Source organism: Monodelphis domestica, chromosome 7, assembly GCF_027887165.1.
Source record: "Monodelphis domestica isolate mMonDom1 chromosome 7, mMonDom1.pri, whole genome shotgun sequence".
NCBI lineage: Eukaryota > Metazoa > Chordata > Mammalia > Didelphimorphia > Didelphidae > Monodelphis > Monodelphis domestica.
Window position 1 is genome coordinate 264,379,745 of NC_077233.1, and position 16,712 is coordinate 264,396,456.

The 16,712-nt window shown below is 34.2% G+C and overlaps 1 protein-coding gene across 3 annotated transcripts in view; it reads right to left on the reverse strand.

Annotated features, from left to right (window-relative positions):
* RECK (reversion inducing cysteine rich protein with kazal motifs) overlaps nt 1-16,712 on the reverse strand; it is a 75,560-nt gene that overhangs the window by 32,103 nt on the left and 26,745 nt on the right. The window contains exons 7-9 of one of the 3 annotated variants that reach the window (XM_016423794.2): nt 16,133-16,174; nt 3,737-3,770; nt 1-158 (exon numbers count right to left, since the gene is read on the reverse strand). The exon at nt 1-158 is cut by the window's left edge and continues 40 nt beyond it. In XM_016423794.2, the coding sequence (XP_016279280.1) occupies nt 1-158; nt 3,737-3,770; nt 16,133-16,174 (234 nt within the window). Of the gene's footprint in view, nt 159-3,736; nt 3,771-11,023; nt 11,356-16,132; nt 16,175-16,712 lie in introns of those variants that run through there. The other 2 variants (XM_056806722.1, XM_007497984.3) reach the window with 2 other exon arrangements.

A 16,712-nucleotide genomic window follows, 5' to 3' on the forward strand; every position in this document is an offset into this window, starting at 1 on the left:
GTTCACACAGTGTATTAGCTGCGGACTGATGGAAGCGCAGTAACTTTCGACTGCTTTGATCTGAGATGGTCCAGGAGAAGAGTCTGTTCGAAAGATGGCTTGACAATATTCCCGGCAATTGGTGTGATGACCGGCATAGCTACAGCAAACGGAGCCCACTAGAAGGGGAGGAAAAAGTCAGAAATTTAAATGGAAAAGCATTATAACAGTGAGAATAACAAGACACTGAAACTGCTGCCTTTCAAGGTTCAAAAAATTAATGATGCTTATAAAAAAATCTTACCTGAAGTAAATACCCGAAAACAAAACTGTTGGATGCAGAAAAAGCTTTTGATAAAATATAACCTTTATTCTTATTGAAAATACTAGAAAAGGAGGGCAGCTGGGTAGCTCACTGGATTGAGAGCCTGGCCTAGAGACGGGAGGTCCTAGGTTCAAATCTGGCCTCAGACACTTCCCAGATCACTTGACCCCCATTGCCTAGCCCTGACCACTCTTCTGCCTTTGAACCTATACACAGTATTGATTCCAAGATGGAAGGTAAGGGTTTAAAAAAAAAGAAAATACTAGAAAGCATAGTAATAAATGGAAGTTTCCTTAAAATGGTAAGTAGTATTTAGGGGAAGCTAGAAGCCTTCCCAATAAGATTAGGGCTGGAGTCAAAGATGCCCATTATCACCACTACTATTCAATAGTATATCATAAATATTAGGTATAGCAATAGGAAAAGAAAAATAAATAGAAGGAATTAGAATAGGCAATGAGGAAGCAAAACTATTCCTTTGCATATGACATGATGGTAAACTTGGAGAAGCTTAAAGAATTAACTAAAAAAAAAAAACCCAATTGAAATAATCCACGCAAATCTTCAGGATTTCCATATATTACCACCAAAGTCCAGCAGCAAGAGAGAAAGAAAAATCCCACTCAAAATAACCTTAAACAATATAAAATACCTGGGAGTCTATATGCCAAAACAAATCCAAGAATCATATGAGCACAATTACAAAACACTTCGCACAAAGAGTCAGATCTAAATAATTGGAGCAATATTAATTGCTCATGGATAGGCCAAGCCAATATAATAAAAATGACAATTCTCCCTAAATTATTTTACTTATTCAGTGCCAAATCAATAAAAACTTTTAAATTATTTTATATAGTTAGAAAAAATAACAAAAGTCATCTGAAAGAACAAAAGGTTAAGACTATCAAGGGAATTGATTCAAAAAAAATGTGACAGAAGGTAGCTTAGCAGCACCAGATCTAAAACTCTATTACAAAGCAGTAATCAAAAGAGTAAGGGCCCTCAAGTGGCACACTGGATAGAGAACCAGATCTGGAGTCAGGAAGATCTGAGTTCAAATCTGGCCTCAGACACTTCTCAGCTTGGTGACCTTGAGCAAGTCACTTAACCCTGTTTACCTCAATTTCCTTATCTAAAAAATGAGCTGGAGAAGGAAATGGCAAACCATTGAAGTATTTGCCAAGAAAACCCCAAATAGGGTCATGAAGAATCAGACATGACTAAAATGACCATCAATATCAATAATCAAAACAATCTGGAACCAGCCAAAAAGTAGAGTGGTGGATCAGTGAAACAGATTGGGTACAAAATACACTGTACTAAATGACCATAGTACTCTAGTTTTTGACAAACCCAAAGACCAAAGATTTGGGGACAAGAAATCACTATTTGAAAAAAATTACTGGGAAAACTGAGAAGCAGCTTGGTAAAAACTAGGTATAGACCTACATGTCAGACTAGATGTCCAGATAAGGTTCAAATGGGTATATGATTTTTAAAAAGGGTGAACTCATAAGCAGAGTAGAGGAGTATGGAATAGTTTACTCATCAGATTTATGGATAAGGGAAGAATTTATGACCAAATAAGAGTCAGAGTGCAATCAGAAAGTAAAATGGATAGTTCTGATTATAGTAAATAAAAAAGTTTTTGCACAAACTAAATTTAGAAGGGAAACAAGAAAATGGAGGAAAAATGTTGCATCAAGTTTCTTTGACAAAGGCCTCATTTCTCAAGTATATTGAAAACTGAGTCAAATTTATAAGAATATACATCATTACCCAATTGATAAATTATCAAAGGATATGAACTGGCACTTTTCAGAGGAAGATATCGAAGCTATCTATAGTTGTAAGAAAAAAATGCTTTAAATGTACCACCACGTACCAATTAGATTGGCTAATATAACAGAAAAGGAAAATGATAAATGTTAGAGAGGATGTTGAAAAATACGTACACTAATACACTGTTGGTGGAGTTATGAACTGATCCAACCATTCTGGAGAACAAATGGGAACTCTGCCCAAAGGGTTATAAAATCACGCATCCCCTTTGACCCCAAAATACCATACTAGAACTATACAGCAAATAAATAAAAGAAAAAAGAAAAGCACTTATATGTATAAAAACATTTATAGCAGTTTTTTTTTTCCTGTGGTGGCAAAGAATTAGAAATCGAGGAGCTGACCATCAATTGGAGACTGACTGAACCAGTTGTGATAGATGATAGTAATGAGTAGCATGCTTTCAGAAAAACCTGGGAAGACAACATGAATTGATGCAAAGTGAAATACGTAGGACCAGGAGAACATTATATACAGTAGCAGCAACATTATATGATAATCCACTATGAATGATTGCCTTAGCTATTCTCATCAAGACAATGATCCAAAAATTTTTTGTAGGATGATTGCTGAAAAATACTATACAACTCCAGAGAATGAATTGATGGCACATGAATACAGAGTGAGACATACTTTTTAAATTAATAAACTCTTTAAAGTTTTTCTTGTTTTTTTGGGGGGGGGTCTATGTTTTCTTTTGCAACTTTGCTATGTGAAATATTTTTCATGAATACACATGTATAATCTAAATTACATTGCTTGCCTTCTCAAGCAAGGGTGAAGGTTAAGAGAGAGAGAGAATTTGGAACTCCCCACACAAAAAAAGACTATTAAAAATTTTAGTTCACATGTAATTGACAAAAAAATAAAGTTAAAAATAAATGTTAAAAAACCCCAGCATTTTTGTTTACATGGATTATATTTATCAATATTATATTAGAAATTAAAATGTCAGTATTATTGTGAAAAAAGTTTTCACTTTGCAGACCACCTAAAAAGGTCTCAGGGACCTTCAGAGGTCCCTGGACCATACTTTGAGAACCACTGGTCCAGAGAAATGTTAACACAGCCTCTGCTACATTAATGGCAGGTATTGATGGTGGGTCCCTGGAAAGGAAGAAAAAATAAGCTACAGAGTGAATAAAAGGAAAGGAAAAATAATTTTTTAAAAAGTTCACCTTTAGAATAATGTTGTCACCTGAGAAATACAAGTGTTATGGAACTAGGTGGGAAGCCTTTTTGAAGAGAGGAAGATAGTTCTGTTTTTGAGAAGGGTATTTATTCATTCATTGCTTCTAAACTGTTTTTTCCTAACACTTCAAAGTTCCCTATTTCAAAGGTCTACTTTTAAGACAAAGGAGGCATTATAAATGCCATTGCTGATTTCCCCAGAGAAAAGATGGTCTAATAAGCAAAGTCATTTTAATTCTGATTATGAGAAGAATCCCGTTTCTGCACATTCATTTTGATTCTTAATTCAACAACAGTGTCAAGGTTTCTGACAATACAAATATGACTTAAAGTGTGTCCTCTGAACTATTTTTGACTTTAAGAGCTTTGTTATATAACTTTCTATAAAATACTTACTTTCATTTCGGCTAATGCAACTGAAAAGAGCATTCTGTAAATAAAAACAAATGCCAGCAATTAAATCATAGTTAAAAATGTCTGAAATAGGTTTCACAACTTTGTACATTTGCACATTAATATTATGCTAATTCATTCCATTCCACAGATGAAATGAAAATAATAAAATATTTAGCTATTATCTTAGATCCAAACCTTTATGTTAAAGTATTTGACAAATGAAGATGAGTAACACAAATTTTAAAAACTGGTGTATATAGCTATTGCTGATGTTATAGGACAGCTGTGTTCTAGCAGACTTTTACTATATGTAGTTATTTTCAGTGGTTTGATCTAAAACATATTCTATTCAAATCCAGATATAAAGATAGGTATCATAACAGGATAAGAAAAAAACTGTAGGAACAAAAAAGCTTAGAGATGATCTTAATCAAAGTCATTTTCTACATGAGGAAATTAATGTGATTTTATTACAACACAATGGAGACACATAAATATAAGTTAATTAAAAGGACCCTTTATTTATACTCAAGTACTCTTGCATAATCTTTTAAATTACAGAGTCATATAAAATATTGTAAAGAAGATAACTGAATGCAAATATTCTAGATACTTGTAGAAATATGTATTTCATAGACTGTTAAAGCTAGAAAGGAGCAGAGAAATCATCTAGTATGATGTAGCATTTTTCAGATGAAGAAACTGAGGTGGAGACTGGCTACATTATTTTTCCAGGATCTGTTGATTAAGTGCCCAAAGTTAAATAGGTCCTTACTGGCAAAGTTGTCACCAAGAACCACCTCTCCTCTTAATCCAGTGCCTTTTAAAATATAGGTGCTACACTAAAGTCAAAGAATGTAAATGAACTGTCAGTGAAATGTAAAGAGAGGGAAAACAACAACAGAGATAACATGAACAAAATCAAGAGCAAGATCCATAAAAACAGGTTGATGGCAATGGTTTATTAGCTGAACTTCAAAAACAGGTCTGATGTAAAACAGCAAAGCTAAGACAATATGTATAAAGACAGAAGGCAGATGGAAATTAGAAACATTCTTGTTGAAGGAAGAAAATGAAAGCAGGAGAACCTTTGCTGAAACCATAAATATGACGTGACAGATTTATTTGAAAGAAAAGGCTTAATAAGACTTTCAACATATTCTTGCAGTAAAGGATCAACAAATTCACCCAGGACAGGGTCTGTCAGAGCTCTCTCCTCCAAAGAATATATAGTAGGAAGGAAAAAATGTTTGATGCTGTGCATTCCTTCTAATAATGCTGATCTTTATTAATAATCTAGTTAGTTTGAAGGTAGTGCTTTTTACTTTTTAAAGTATTGTTCACTTACTGTATTTTCTATTCTAATTTGGCTTCTCGTTTCTAATCAGCTGGCACTGATTCTGCTCATCTGATTTTTTTAACTTTTCAGTTATCTGTTATCAAATTTTATTCCTATAAAGGTGTAAGGTGACATTTTCCTTGGCTCCTATTGTTTGTCCCTGGAAAACAGTGGAACCAAATTCCCCCCTTGATGGTTTTTTATTTTTTCCAAGTTCTATAATCCTTTATTGCTTCTCAACTTTTATCTATAAAACTGCTATTTCTTTGTTCTCTGAAGAAACAAGTCTTTTTTTTTTACTGTTCATAGCATTACCATTTACCATTTAAGTCTTCTATAGTCTTACATTTTGCTCATTTGAATTCTTGATTCTTATCCTTAAAAGGGTAACAAATAGTAATAGCAGACATGTTAATATGGTGTTTCAGGCTTACGTTCTGCTTTCCATACACTGTCTCAATTGATCCTCACAGCAAATCAGGTAGTTATTACAAGAATTATCATCTTCATTTTACAGATGAGGGAGCAGAAGCTGAGAGGTTCATATTATTTATCTTGTGCTAGAAGGTCCCTGGAGATCATCTAATCCAGCCCCTTCATTCCAGTAGTTAAGTAGTGGAGCTGGAATTCAAACTCAGGTCAGGTCCTCTAACTACAAATTCACAGCTTGAGAAAAAAATTAAGGATAAATGTTTTTAGATGATTAGACTGTTAAAATTTCAAGCAGAAAAAAAAATGAGAACTGTCTATAAGATTAGGATTCTTCTATTTGGAAAGACAGAAATATGATCAAAGTCTGTAAAATTATGAAGGGTCTGGAAAGAGACAGCAGTCAGAGATGATGTTGTTTAGCATAGTGTAAATTGGCATCCCTTTAATCAAAGGAGTAAATTTAGGGTTAAAGGAAGTACCACCATGTAGTGGAAGCAAAGCTGTTGCATTCAACAGTCTAAGAGAGGTTGTGGTTTGGAAAATATAAGATCAAAATAAATTCTTATTAATTTATGCATGACAGCTTCATGATAGAAATCATTAAGGGTCATTTTAGATTTGGCTGTAGGAAGGGAAGGGCAGGAAGTATCCCTATTCTTTCAGATTGGCATCTGTCCTGCCTGCAGGCATGTGGAGATACTGCTCTCTACTTTGAGGTAAATACCCAAGTTCAAAACCCACCTCCAACATTTACTAGCTACTTGGCCATTGCACCTTCCTCGATATAATGGTGAATATTCGTGTGTGTGTGTGTGTGACCCAAATGAATTTAAAGCCCGATGCCATTCAGATGGGCATTTGCCCAAAAGATGGGATTAATTGCTACTGACATGCTGATCACAGAGTATATGAAGTCATGGTGGAGCAGCATAGATACAGTCTAACAACCCATTTCTTTTAGGATTTTCACCCCCATCCTTGCTGATTCCCATTAGAGAATCTGCTACTTATGGGGCCAGGAAGGCAGAACCCCCAATCTTGGCTACCCAAAAGGGACAGACAGGCCCCCTCTGAGTGATTCATTTGCCTTTATGAGCTAAGTTTTATGTGAGTCCCTCAGTGGACAGAATCAAACAATCAGATCAAGTAGAAGTTTCACACTGGCTTCACTGAACCACCATCCTACCAATGACTTTTAATGACACTGTTTTAATTTCTCCTGCACCTTTCCGAGCTCTTTGGTGGTAAAAGCCCACCCACCCATCCTCAAAACTTCTTGTGGAGACAGTTACTCCCTGGGCTTTGTATTAGAGTAAATCTAAGGTCCTCTCACCCCAGCTCCCATCCTCAATTCTTATCTCCTGGCTCAGTTGGATTGAACACATTCTCCAAGTCAAACCTTCATGTTGGTGACCACAGTCTCGTCTACAACTTATTGGAACCCACTCCCATCAGCATCCTCCCTTCACCTCTCCTGTTACTAAGTTTATATAAGAATCTCTTTTTAATTTTCAAGACACAACCCTTAAAACCAAAAGTGCATTCACATCGATCTCTGCTGAACGTACAAAAACAATTTGTTTTTTAATTTTCCTTATCTAGTGATTTGGTTTTTCCAAATCACTTAGCAAGAGTCAGGGCATTCTGAGTCCATGATAAGCCTTTACTAAATGTGTCATTTTCCTTAGGCTAATCCTACAGGGTTTAAAAGGAGATACTTTATTCCATTAGCAGCCACACAGCTTACTGGCCTTCCCATATTCCTTTTTCAACTAAAGCCACAAGATCAGCCAGAGGGTTATTTTGATACAGTCTTACCAACTAATGCTAAATGTTATGGGCTGGATCCAGCTGAAGCCGGTCCAGTGATTCAGGTTTGGGATTGGAATGAAATAAAAACATTCATGGAACATTTAAGTTTCAATAAAAAGAAATACTTAACAATAAAGATTAAAAAGGATATAATCACTGATTAAAGTGGTTGCTGCTCCCCTACTTCTGCACTAGCCACAGGGGCAATACTGGGTAGGACAGACACAAAACTGGGAATTTATAAAACCTCTTTCAATTTTTATACCTTAAGAAACAAAAAAGCCACATCAACGGTTCAAACTCTAGTTCCCCAAATCAACCAAACCCTGAGGACAGCCTAGCCTAGGTAAAACAGATGCTGCTTTACCACAGTATGTATGAATTAGTGCCTCATATGGTGATAGATTAAGGCAATTGCAGGTTTATTTTTTTTATGTCTATATTGGCTATTTTTTACACATACTTGATTTCATTAGTAAGGGCAACTCCCAAAGAGGGAGCCCTTGCATGATGCAGAACTCCATCACTTAGTCTTAAAGAGTCTTCCTTGAAGCACTGAGACAACTTGCCCAGGGTTAAGTGACTGCATTTGTGAGATATGATTTGTGCCTAGGACTTCTGTCTTAAAGCTGGCTATCTATTAAGGCATTGTTTCTGTTTGTCTGCTTTCCTCTCTCTCTCACCCCCTCTCTCCCTCCCTCCCTCCCTCCCTCTCTCTCTCTCTCTCTCTTTCTGTGTGTGTGTGTGTGTGTGTGTCCTTCTCTCAAACCCTTTAAAATTGATACTAAGTATTGATGAACGCAGAAGAGTGGTTATGGGCTAGGCAGCTGGGGTTAAGTGACTTACCCAGGGTCACACAATGAGTGAGGCCAAATTTGAACCCAGGACCTTCTATCTCTGGGCCTGGCTCTCAATCTACTGAGCCACCCAGCTGCCCCTTACATGGAAACAAAAATAATTCTTTTTTACTGTTTTACTTAATGACATTTTCTAGAAATATATGGCAAACAGCCAGGTTTATCTATTACCTGACAATAACTCAGCCCCTCTAATCAGATCCTTTTGATCATCTTAGTTACCTTTTCCTAGGTATGGATCCACAATGGTTTTATGTAAGGGCAGAAGACTTTCTTTTTATCTCCAACAGCTATCTCAGTAAAACCCAGCATTTGATTGAATGTTTTGGTCTTGGCAGACCACTAACCTGCTAGCTTCAAGAATGAGGCTTCGGATATGTCCCAAACAGGCAGATTTTGCAATAAAGCATTTGTCCTTTTGCTCAGAGTACCATGTTTTCAGCGATATCCTCATAACAGTGATTTATATAAATACTATAAAATATTGCAATCTGCAAGCCGATCTGTAGGTTTAATTAAATGTTTGGGTCTATCTAACAGCAGCTAACAGAAGGAAAGAATCCCCTCGCTAATGGGAGTGGGAATACGAGTGATGCTCTTCAGATCTGTTCTCACTATAACATTAATTGTTTTAAATAATGCTAATTCAGAGAGACTGGTCCAGGAGTAACAACGCTGTCTTAAGACTATTTGGGCATTACTTCCTTACCTCAGGATCTAGAGGTGCTGCTGCTTTTTTTGTATCTTTCAACTATCAACTTAACTGTTCTCCTTTTTTAACTCTTCTTACTTTTCTCACTTCTCCCAGTCCCTCCTTTTGTCTAGTGCCTTACTCCCCTTGTAATCTCAGCCATTCCAGATCCTCTTCTCCCCTTCTGACCATCGATTCTAATAATGGAAATAGTATAAACAAAAAAATATGTAAAAATGTTTCAAGTTTCACCATAAAACTTAGTACTTTCAGTAAAGTAATTAAAGAATGAATGTCAGAGAAAACCCACAAAAGGGAAGAATGAGCAAGTTAATGAATAATATTGTATACTTTTATTCTGAAGGCTATTAAAGATATTCTACCCTAAGTCTTTGGTAAATGAAGATTGTTTGCATTTCACAGATAGAGTTAAATTTCTTATATATCTGACCTGCCATTTATACCAAGAATTCAGATGCATTAATTTTTCCCCCTATGGTAACATCTCCAAACAAGGCAATAGGTTTAAATAATTAGCCCCGAGAATAAAAGTGATTACAAAAAAACAGAATTTAAGCTTTTCTTGGCTACGTTTAGTAGCCAATAGAAAGGATCTTATATGGAACTAAAAAGAAAACCCAAAAGAATCAGACTCAATGGCAGGGATATATCCCAAACTATAACTGATTCTATAAATTCAACTACACAAATCCCAAGTATCACAGTTAATATTTTGCTAATGAAAATTAAATCTGAGACAAGAACACATCTCAGAGTAATTTGTTATGACTTTGGGGAGTAACACAGTATTCATACAACTGTAAGAATATTTTCAAAATGCCACTCTAAGCAAATTCATATTTAACTCTTTCAGAAAAGTCTTTATAGGAGGAAGACTCTAGTGTTAATGGATATTTTCCACTGACTCTAAATAGCCTGAATAATGGATGTGCGCCTAGGCTTTCAGCATTTAATAGTTAACTTGCATAAAACCAAAATCTTTACTTTAACTGCCTAAAACACCCCCAAAAGAAAAGCATAATATAAAAGTGACATATCAAAAAAGTAGCATAGTGTGATCTTAAGAAGGACCAAGATTCTTAATCTATGCTAAAGCCAGTACTGCAGGACCTAATTGGTTTCGCTCTTTTTGGAGCTCATCAGCTGCAGGTAACGGCCTAATAATCAAATAGGATATTTTCTATTTGTCATGTTTGGATTAGCCTCCTTTTTTGCTTCTCTAACCTTAACTAAAAAAGGTTAACATATAAATTTTCTACTAACATTCTAAGGCTATCACCTGGAAAATAGGTCACAAAAATTATTATACATATCTAAGTCTGAAAAGCCATTTAGTAGCAAAGAAAATCTAAGAGTAACCTTATACACTTAGAAACAATTAAAAAAATTAAACTCTCACTTTCTGTCTTAGTAACAACTTTAAGAAAGGAAAATGAGTATGTGGGGTATGTGACTTGCTCAGGGTCACATAGGTAGGAAATGTCTGAGGCCAAATTTGAACCCAAGTCCTCCCAACTCCAGACCCAGTGTTCTATCCATTATGCTACCTATCTGTCCTATCTGGGCAATGAAAATACTCCAAGCAAATGCATCCATTTAAAATGAAAATGATTTAAGACATTATGTAACAAAAGAAAAATCAATTTAATTTTCATTATTTGTTTTTAAATGTTTAATTCAAGGAAAACATGTATAGTAATCAGTTTTCATTTCTTTGACAATTATTCATAAGTTTGATGCTTTTTAAAGTGGGTAAAAAAGTATAAATACTTGACTGGGTTTTAATTAAATAGTGAAAAGCACATATAAATAATAAATATTAATTTTCCCCACTTAAAAAATAGCAGAAAGAGTAAACCCAGCTAAGGGTAATTATTTCTTTTAACTTTGAATTTATTGATTATATCACTATTATACATTACATCACTATTATCCATATTATCCACATGGGCCACTTAACATGCTTTTTGACAGTTCTCAGACATTTTATATTACTATCTATTGTTTATATTTATACTATCATACTATCTAACACAAGCTCAATGAAATCTTTTATTTAAAACCTCATGTGTTTGTGATAAAATATTATTTTACAAAATTGCTATTATTGCCTTTTTAAGGTATTTTTTACCTACCTTATTGAAAGAGCATCAAGTACAGAAGAGGGCTAGAAGAAGAAAGGAAGGAAAAAAAGAGATTTCTAAAAAGAATGTAAAGAATAGACTAGAGAAAGATCTGGGAACAAAAGAAGAATTGAGAGGAAAAAATCCCCTAGCAAATCATATTTTGCTTTAGGAGTTTAATAAGCATTTGTAATGTTACATAAAGATATGATACTATAAGGTCTGACAACAAAAATAGAGGCTAACTCCACAACTCACATGAGAAAGTAATGTTATCATTTTAAAGCTATGTATCTTATAGGAAATTTGTCAATCTTTACAACATGAAGCTTTCCATTAACCAAATCTGTTTGATTACACATACTCTGTTACTCAAGAAAAAAAAATATTTTTATTATCAAATTAAAACAATGAACTTAGCTCCTAAGAAGAAATGTTTTCCCCCATGTTATTATTGCAGATGTATACATCCCATATCCTCATTAAATTTTAAGATTTAGCTTCAATCTTAAATTCTAACTTAAGTCTCTATTATTCAATATAGTGGTTGGTAAACAAAATACTAAGTTGCAGTATGTTTAATACTCCCAAAGACAAACAGAATAAGCCTATAGAGGACAGAAATTCCCCATCACAATGAAACATTTGAAAATGCCAAGCAGGATGCCTTCTGCTCAATGGACAGAATTTAACAACACACAGCAGACCACATTTTGGTAAGTAACAAACAAAAAATAAATTGCATCCCAAAAGAAGGTATTAATCACTACAGCTACATTCCACTCCTTAGTAAAATAATTACATGTAAGCAAATATAGTAAAATTTCAAAAATTCAGATTAGAGGGAAATATTTATTAGAAGTGGTAAAACCTGAATCATGGGATATGTTGGGGACAGTAATTGTTACTAACTCTATTTATTACCTTTGTTGATTTGTTATAAACTTGTGCCTTAAAATTTGTTTTTATGCATAGGTTTTTTTTCTTCCTAGAAATCACTCCCTCAGCACTTATTTTTCCTGTTTTTTTTCCCCTAGATACTTTGTAGAGGACCTCCTAGGGAGGATTTTTATCTTGAAATGATTAAGCCTACAGCTAAGGGTCATGGGCTCAGCTTGTGGGAGATCTAAACTCAGTAAAAAAGATAAATAAAATAATAATACAGCTGTGTCTACACTTTTCTACTTTGCTCCTAAAAGATATAATTCTAGAAGGTTTGGGGCCAGCTTAGTGTTGGAGAAATTATCTGTTTATTGCCATATATCTTATGTTAACGTAGAGCCCACAAGCACACCTCAGAGGTAGAAGATGAAGCTTGGGACAAATTAACTGAAGCACAAAAAGATAAAATTACACATCCCCCAAGCCTTTGAGAGCTATCTGGGGGTAGTGAGACTTTAAATGACTTCTCCAGGGTGACAAACTAACATGTCACAAGCAGACCTGACCCTGAGTTTTGCTGATTCCAATGTTAGCTAGCTCCATTTACCTATTATACTATGTTACTTTTCGCTACTGCTTCCTCCAGTGTACCTTAAAAAAAAAAAAAAGCAAAATAAATAATCTTCCGTTAGCCTTCCTCTCAGCCTAAGGTCCATTCTTTACCCCCCTAGCCCCAATCACTCTATTCTTACAGGACTGCTCCATTATTATTTTCTATTCATCCTTTATTCTTTATTACCTACCTCTCACTTAAAAAAAAAATCTAAGTTAACTAATGAGTACCCTGTGTACTCTTCCTGTGTCTTTAGAATTTCATTCTTGAGTGCTTCCCATCTTGTTTGGGCTGATTTTCTCAGTAGACTTTTATGTCACAGGACCCTTTCAAATCTTGTCTCTTAAAATTTAGAGATGTCACACTATTCTTGATTTTCCTCTTCTCTATCCCAAATTCAAAGATAAAGTAATCACGTTCCTTAAAGGTTTCCAACCATTTCCTCCCAGCAACTTTTTATAATTGAGAAATTAATCTAAGCCCAAAGTTGCACTTGTCATTTTTTTTTACTTTCTGAAGGATAAAATTATCATTAAAGCATTAAATTTACTGTTAGCTATGATTGAAGCAGCAAACTGCAGTATTTGTCCAGATTATTAAAGTCCTCTATCATGTTAGATTTGTGATCTATTTCCCAAATACTTCATCTATTTCTTCTGTCTATGTAGGTAGTGCATCTATTTCCGCTTCCAATGATCCTCATTCAAATACTCTCCATGATGCTTCCCTATTTTAGTTCCTGGATTCCTTCCTATTGACATTCTTTTTTACATTGTATTTATTCTGTATTGCACATCTACCTGGGTGACTATATGCAGTTTTCCCCTCCCTTTCCTTTTCAGTTTAAAGTCCTTTTGATTATTGAGGCAAATAAATTCTCATCAGCTCTTATCAGGTATAGGCTATCTAAACTTCCAACAAGAAGTCTTATAGATTACTTTGTAAATATCATCCATATGCCTTTAAAAGTATGTGTTTAAGTCATTAAAATGTTTTTCTTAAACAAGTTGAACAAACGCTGCATGTCATTCACATGCCTCCATTAATTTTGTGAATCCTTTTTCACAGATCATGCAAAAGTAAACTTTGACACAGCCTTTATAGGAAATCTCCACTACATTCTGCATGTATCTCACCAATATTTCAAATGGCAAATAGGGATTATCACATGGGGATAGAGTATGGTGGCATTTCAGTTCACATAATTGAAATGCTAGTGCAAATTCCTGAATGCTTAATCTGTATGTGATATGTCCTTAATAAATATTTGATGGTTTTAAATGAATTGTTAAACTTCCTACTCAATACTCAATACAAAAATTCCTCCTACAACATCTCTGACATGTGGATTCCGCCCTCTGCTTAAACACTTCCCATGATGGAGAAGCGCACTACTTCACTAAGCAATCCATTCCATTTTGGGATGGTTCTAAATTTTATTATAAAGTTCTTCCTAATATTTAGATTTTAGCTCAATCTATATATTCTTAGCTAATTTCCCTTCCCACACCCAGGCATTCCCCCCTCCCTATCTCCATCCTTGGCATCTTTGCCTCTACATTTTATTCCTCAGTAAGTTTCCATTCTCAAATTTGACTCTCTTAAATTGATAACTCTAAAATCACTTAGCCCTAATCCCCAAGCCTCATATTACCAGATGCTTTCTTCCCCAATAAGCTCACATACAATGTTTAAATCTAAATGTATCTTCTATAATCTTGGTGGTATAGAATTGTGGATGTTTTTCAATCAATTATGCTCAAGCTAGGAATCACTTTCTATTCTTTCTATTCCTTCAACCTCTATAATTCAATCTGTTATTGTGTCCTATTCATTCTTTCTTCAAAATCTCAAATTTATTCCTTTATCTGCATTTCCATTGTCACCAGACCTCCAAAAAGTCCTAGCTAGCTTCTCTAACACAGTCCATATCCCTTCTAAATAGGTTTTGCAGGGAGTTGACAAATCTTTCTAAGACAATGGGTTTTTTATGTCACTCTTCAACTTAAGAATATACAATGATTACCAACACTTCCTCCCGAGTAAACTTCTTATATTCTCATTCTTTAGAACATCTCAATTCTTACTTCTTCCATTAAGTTTTCCATGATAATCCTAGCCATCAATGAATTATTCCCCTCAATATATTTCAAGTGTAGAATGTTTCCTAACCACAATATATATATGTATATGTATACACTTAGTATCTTACTGTACTTAATATATTACTTTATTATATGCTCTCTATGTTTTCTAGTTGCTTCCAGTGTGGGTCTTTGTACTTTGAGAAAAAAGAAAAAGGTCATAGCTAAAAAAAAAAATCCTGTAAACATCTTAAATAAAGGTCCTTTAGAAATAAATATGAGCAGCTGTCTACAATCACAGGAAATATTACATAAAAATAATTTTGCTTTTATATCAAGTGCTGGAACAGCAGTGAGAAAAGGATGAAAATATAAAACATGTTACTTTAGTAAAAAAACTCTTCCTCAAATTACTAACAAATATAAATTAACAGACTTTAGCCATTTTCTTTCACTAGTCTTTACCTATTAAAGGTAGTCAAAATAGATCTAAGGCATACAAAGCTGTGGAAAAAAGAGCCAAGATAATTAAAAATCTGAATAATTAGCTCTTACTTTGTGGAGAATTAACTGTGACTACTTTGATATAGCTCTTTTTAAAATTTGGTTGCTTTATTTTAATTTGTACTAAGCTTTCTGTATTTTCAAAATACAAAAGAAACCTGCACAAACCCTTTTTCATAACTTTTTATCAGTTACTTAAATTTTTTCCCCCTAAAACCTTACCTTCTGTCTTAGAATCAATACTAAGTATAAATTTCAAGGCAAAAGAATGATAAGGGCTAGGCAATTGGGGTTAAGTGACTTGCCCAGGGTCATACAGCTAAGAAGTATCTGAGGTTACATTTGAATTCAGGACCTCCTGTCTCTAGGCCTAGCTCTCTCTGCACTGAATCACCTATCAAGTACTTTTAAACAAATGTCTCAAATCATGCAAGAAAGTATTCATTCGTTAAGAATAATAATTAATATATCTATTCCATGTCATTGGATCTTTCTTGACATTAGTTTATTCAGAACTTTCTAGCCCTTCTATCAAGTGAGAATATCAGTCCTCTGGAAGATTGCAATATGTTGGGTAATTATACAGTTGGATAGTTTATATATCTGGATGAACCTCTATATGGCTCTTTTGTATACCAAATTATGTCTGTATTCAATAAATATAGGTGCTGACTATTTGGTATATGCCATATTTTCTCTAAATTATTCTACGTTTGATTTAGGTCTTATTTGTTGTTTCTTCACCTCATCTCCCTTTGCAGATCTTTCTTTCAGTATTCAATTGTTTTCTTCCTTAGTATCTCCAAAATATTTACTAATAGAAAAGAGTCTTTGAATCTAAAAAATCTCCAAAACAAAATTTCATATTAAAGAAAAGAACCCTCCCAGAACTTTTTGTTTCTTAAAAAAAATTACTATTTACTCAATTCCAGGCAAAAATAAGAGAATGGAAATTGAGAAAATGAGTCAGGTAACAAGTTGATAAAGAAAAATGCTACCCTCAGGCCTTCTATCATAGGTTGCTTTAATCTCTCTTACCTTTCCTCTCCCGTCCTCCATCAACACATATTGGCAGACTTCCTAGAGCAATGTAGAAATCCAGAAATGGGAAGGAAACAGACTAACATAATAGAGGAAAGGTTACAGAGATGGACAGTATAATACATAATTTGGGAGAGAAGATAGAATTATTCAAATTAGCAAGAGAAATTAAATAGTGGTCATTTCAAAAGTAAAGAGCATAAGAAAGAGAATGACCTTTCATTCCTTTTTAGTCAAGGTAATCTTTCAATAAGAAGAACAGAAATAAATTATAGTTCTTTTGAAAACTGTCTCTAGAAGAATAGATAAAAGATTATAAAACTTGGCCAAAAGCACAAAAGGAAAGAAATGAACAAGATTCTTCAGTTTAAATAAGTGTTTTGTATGTTAATGTTGGAAGGAAATCTTGATCATAACTCAGAAACAGACTAAGGGAAAAAAGAATAGTTCTAATCTGACAATCTTTTCTTTACCCAAGAAAAAAGAATAATATTTCTAATAAGTCCCTCAATTTTACAAAGCCAAAAGAAATAATAAAGGTAGCTGTTCTTATGCATGTGATTAAACAACCTTATCC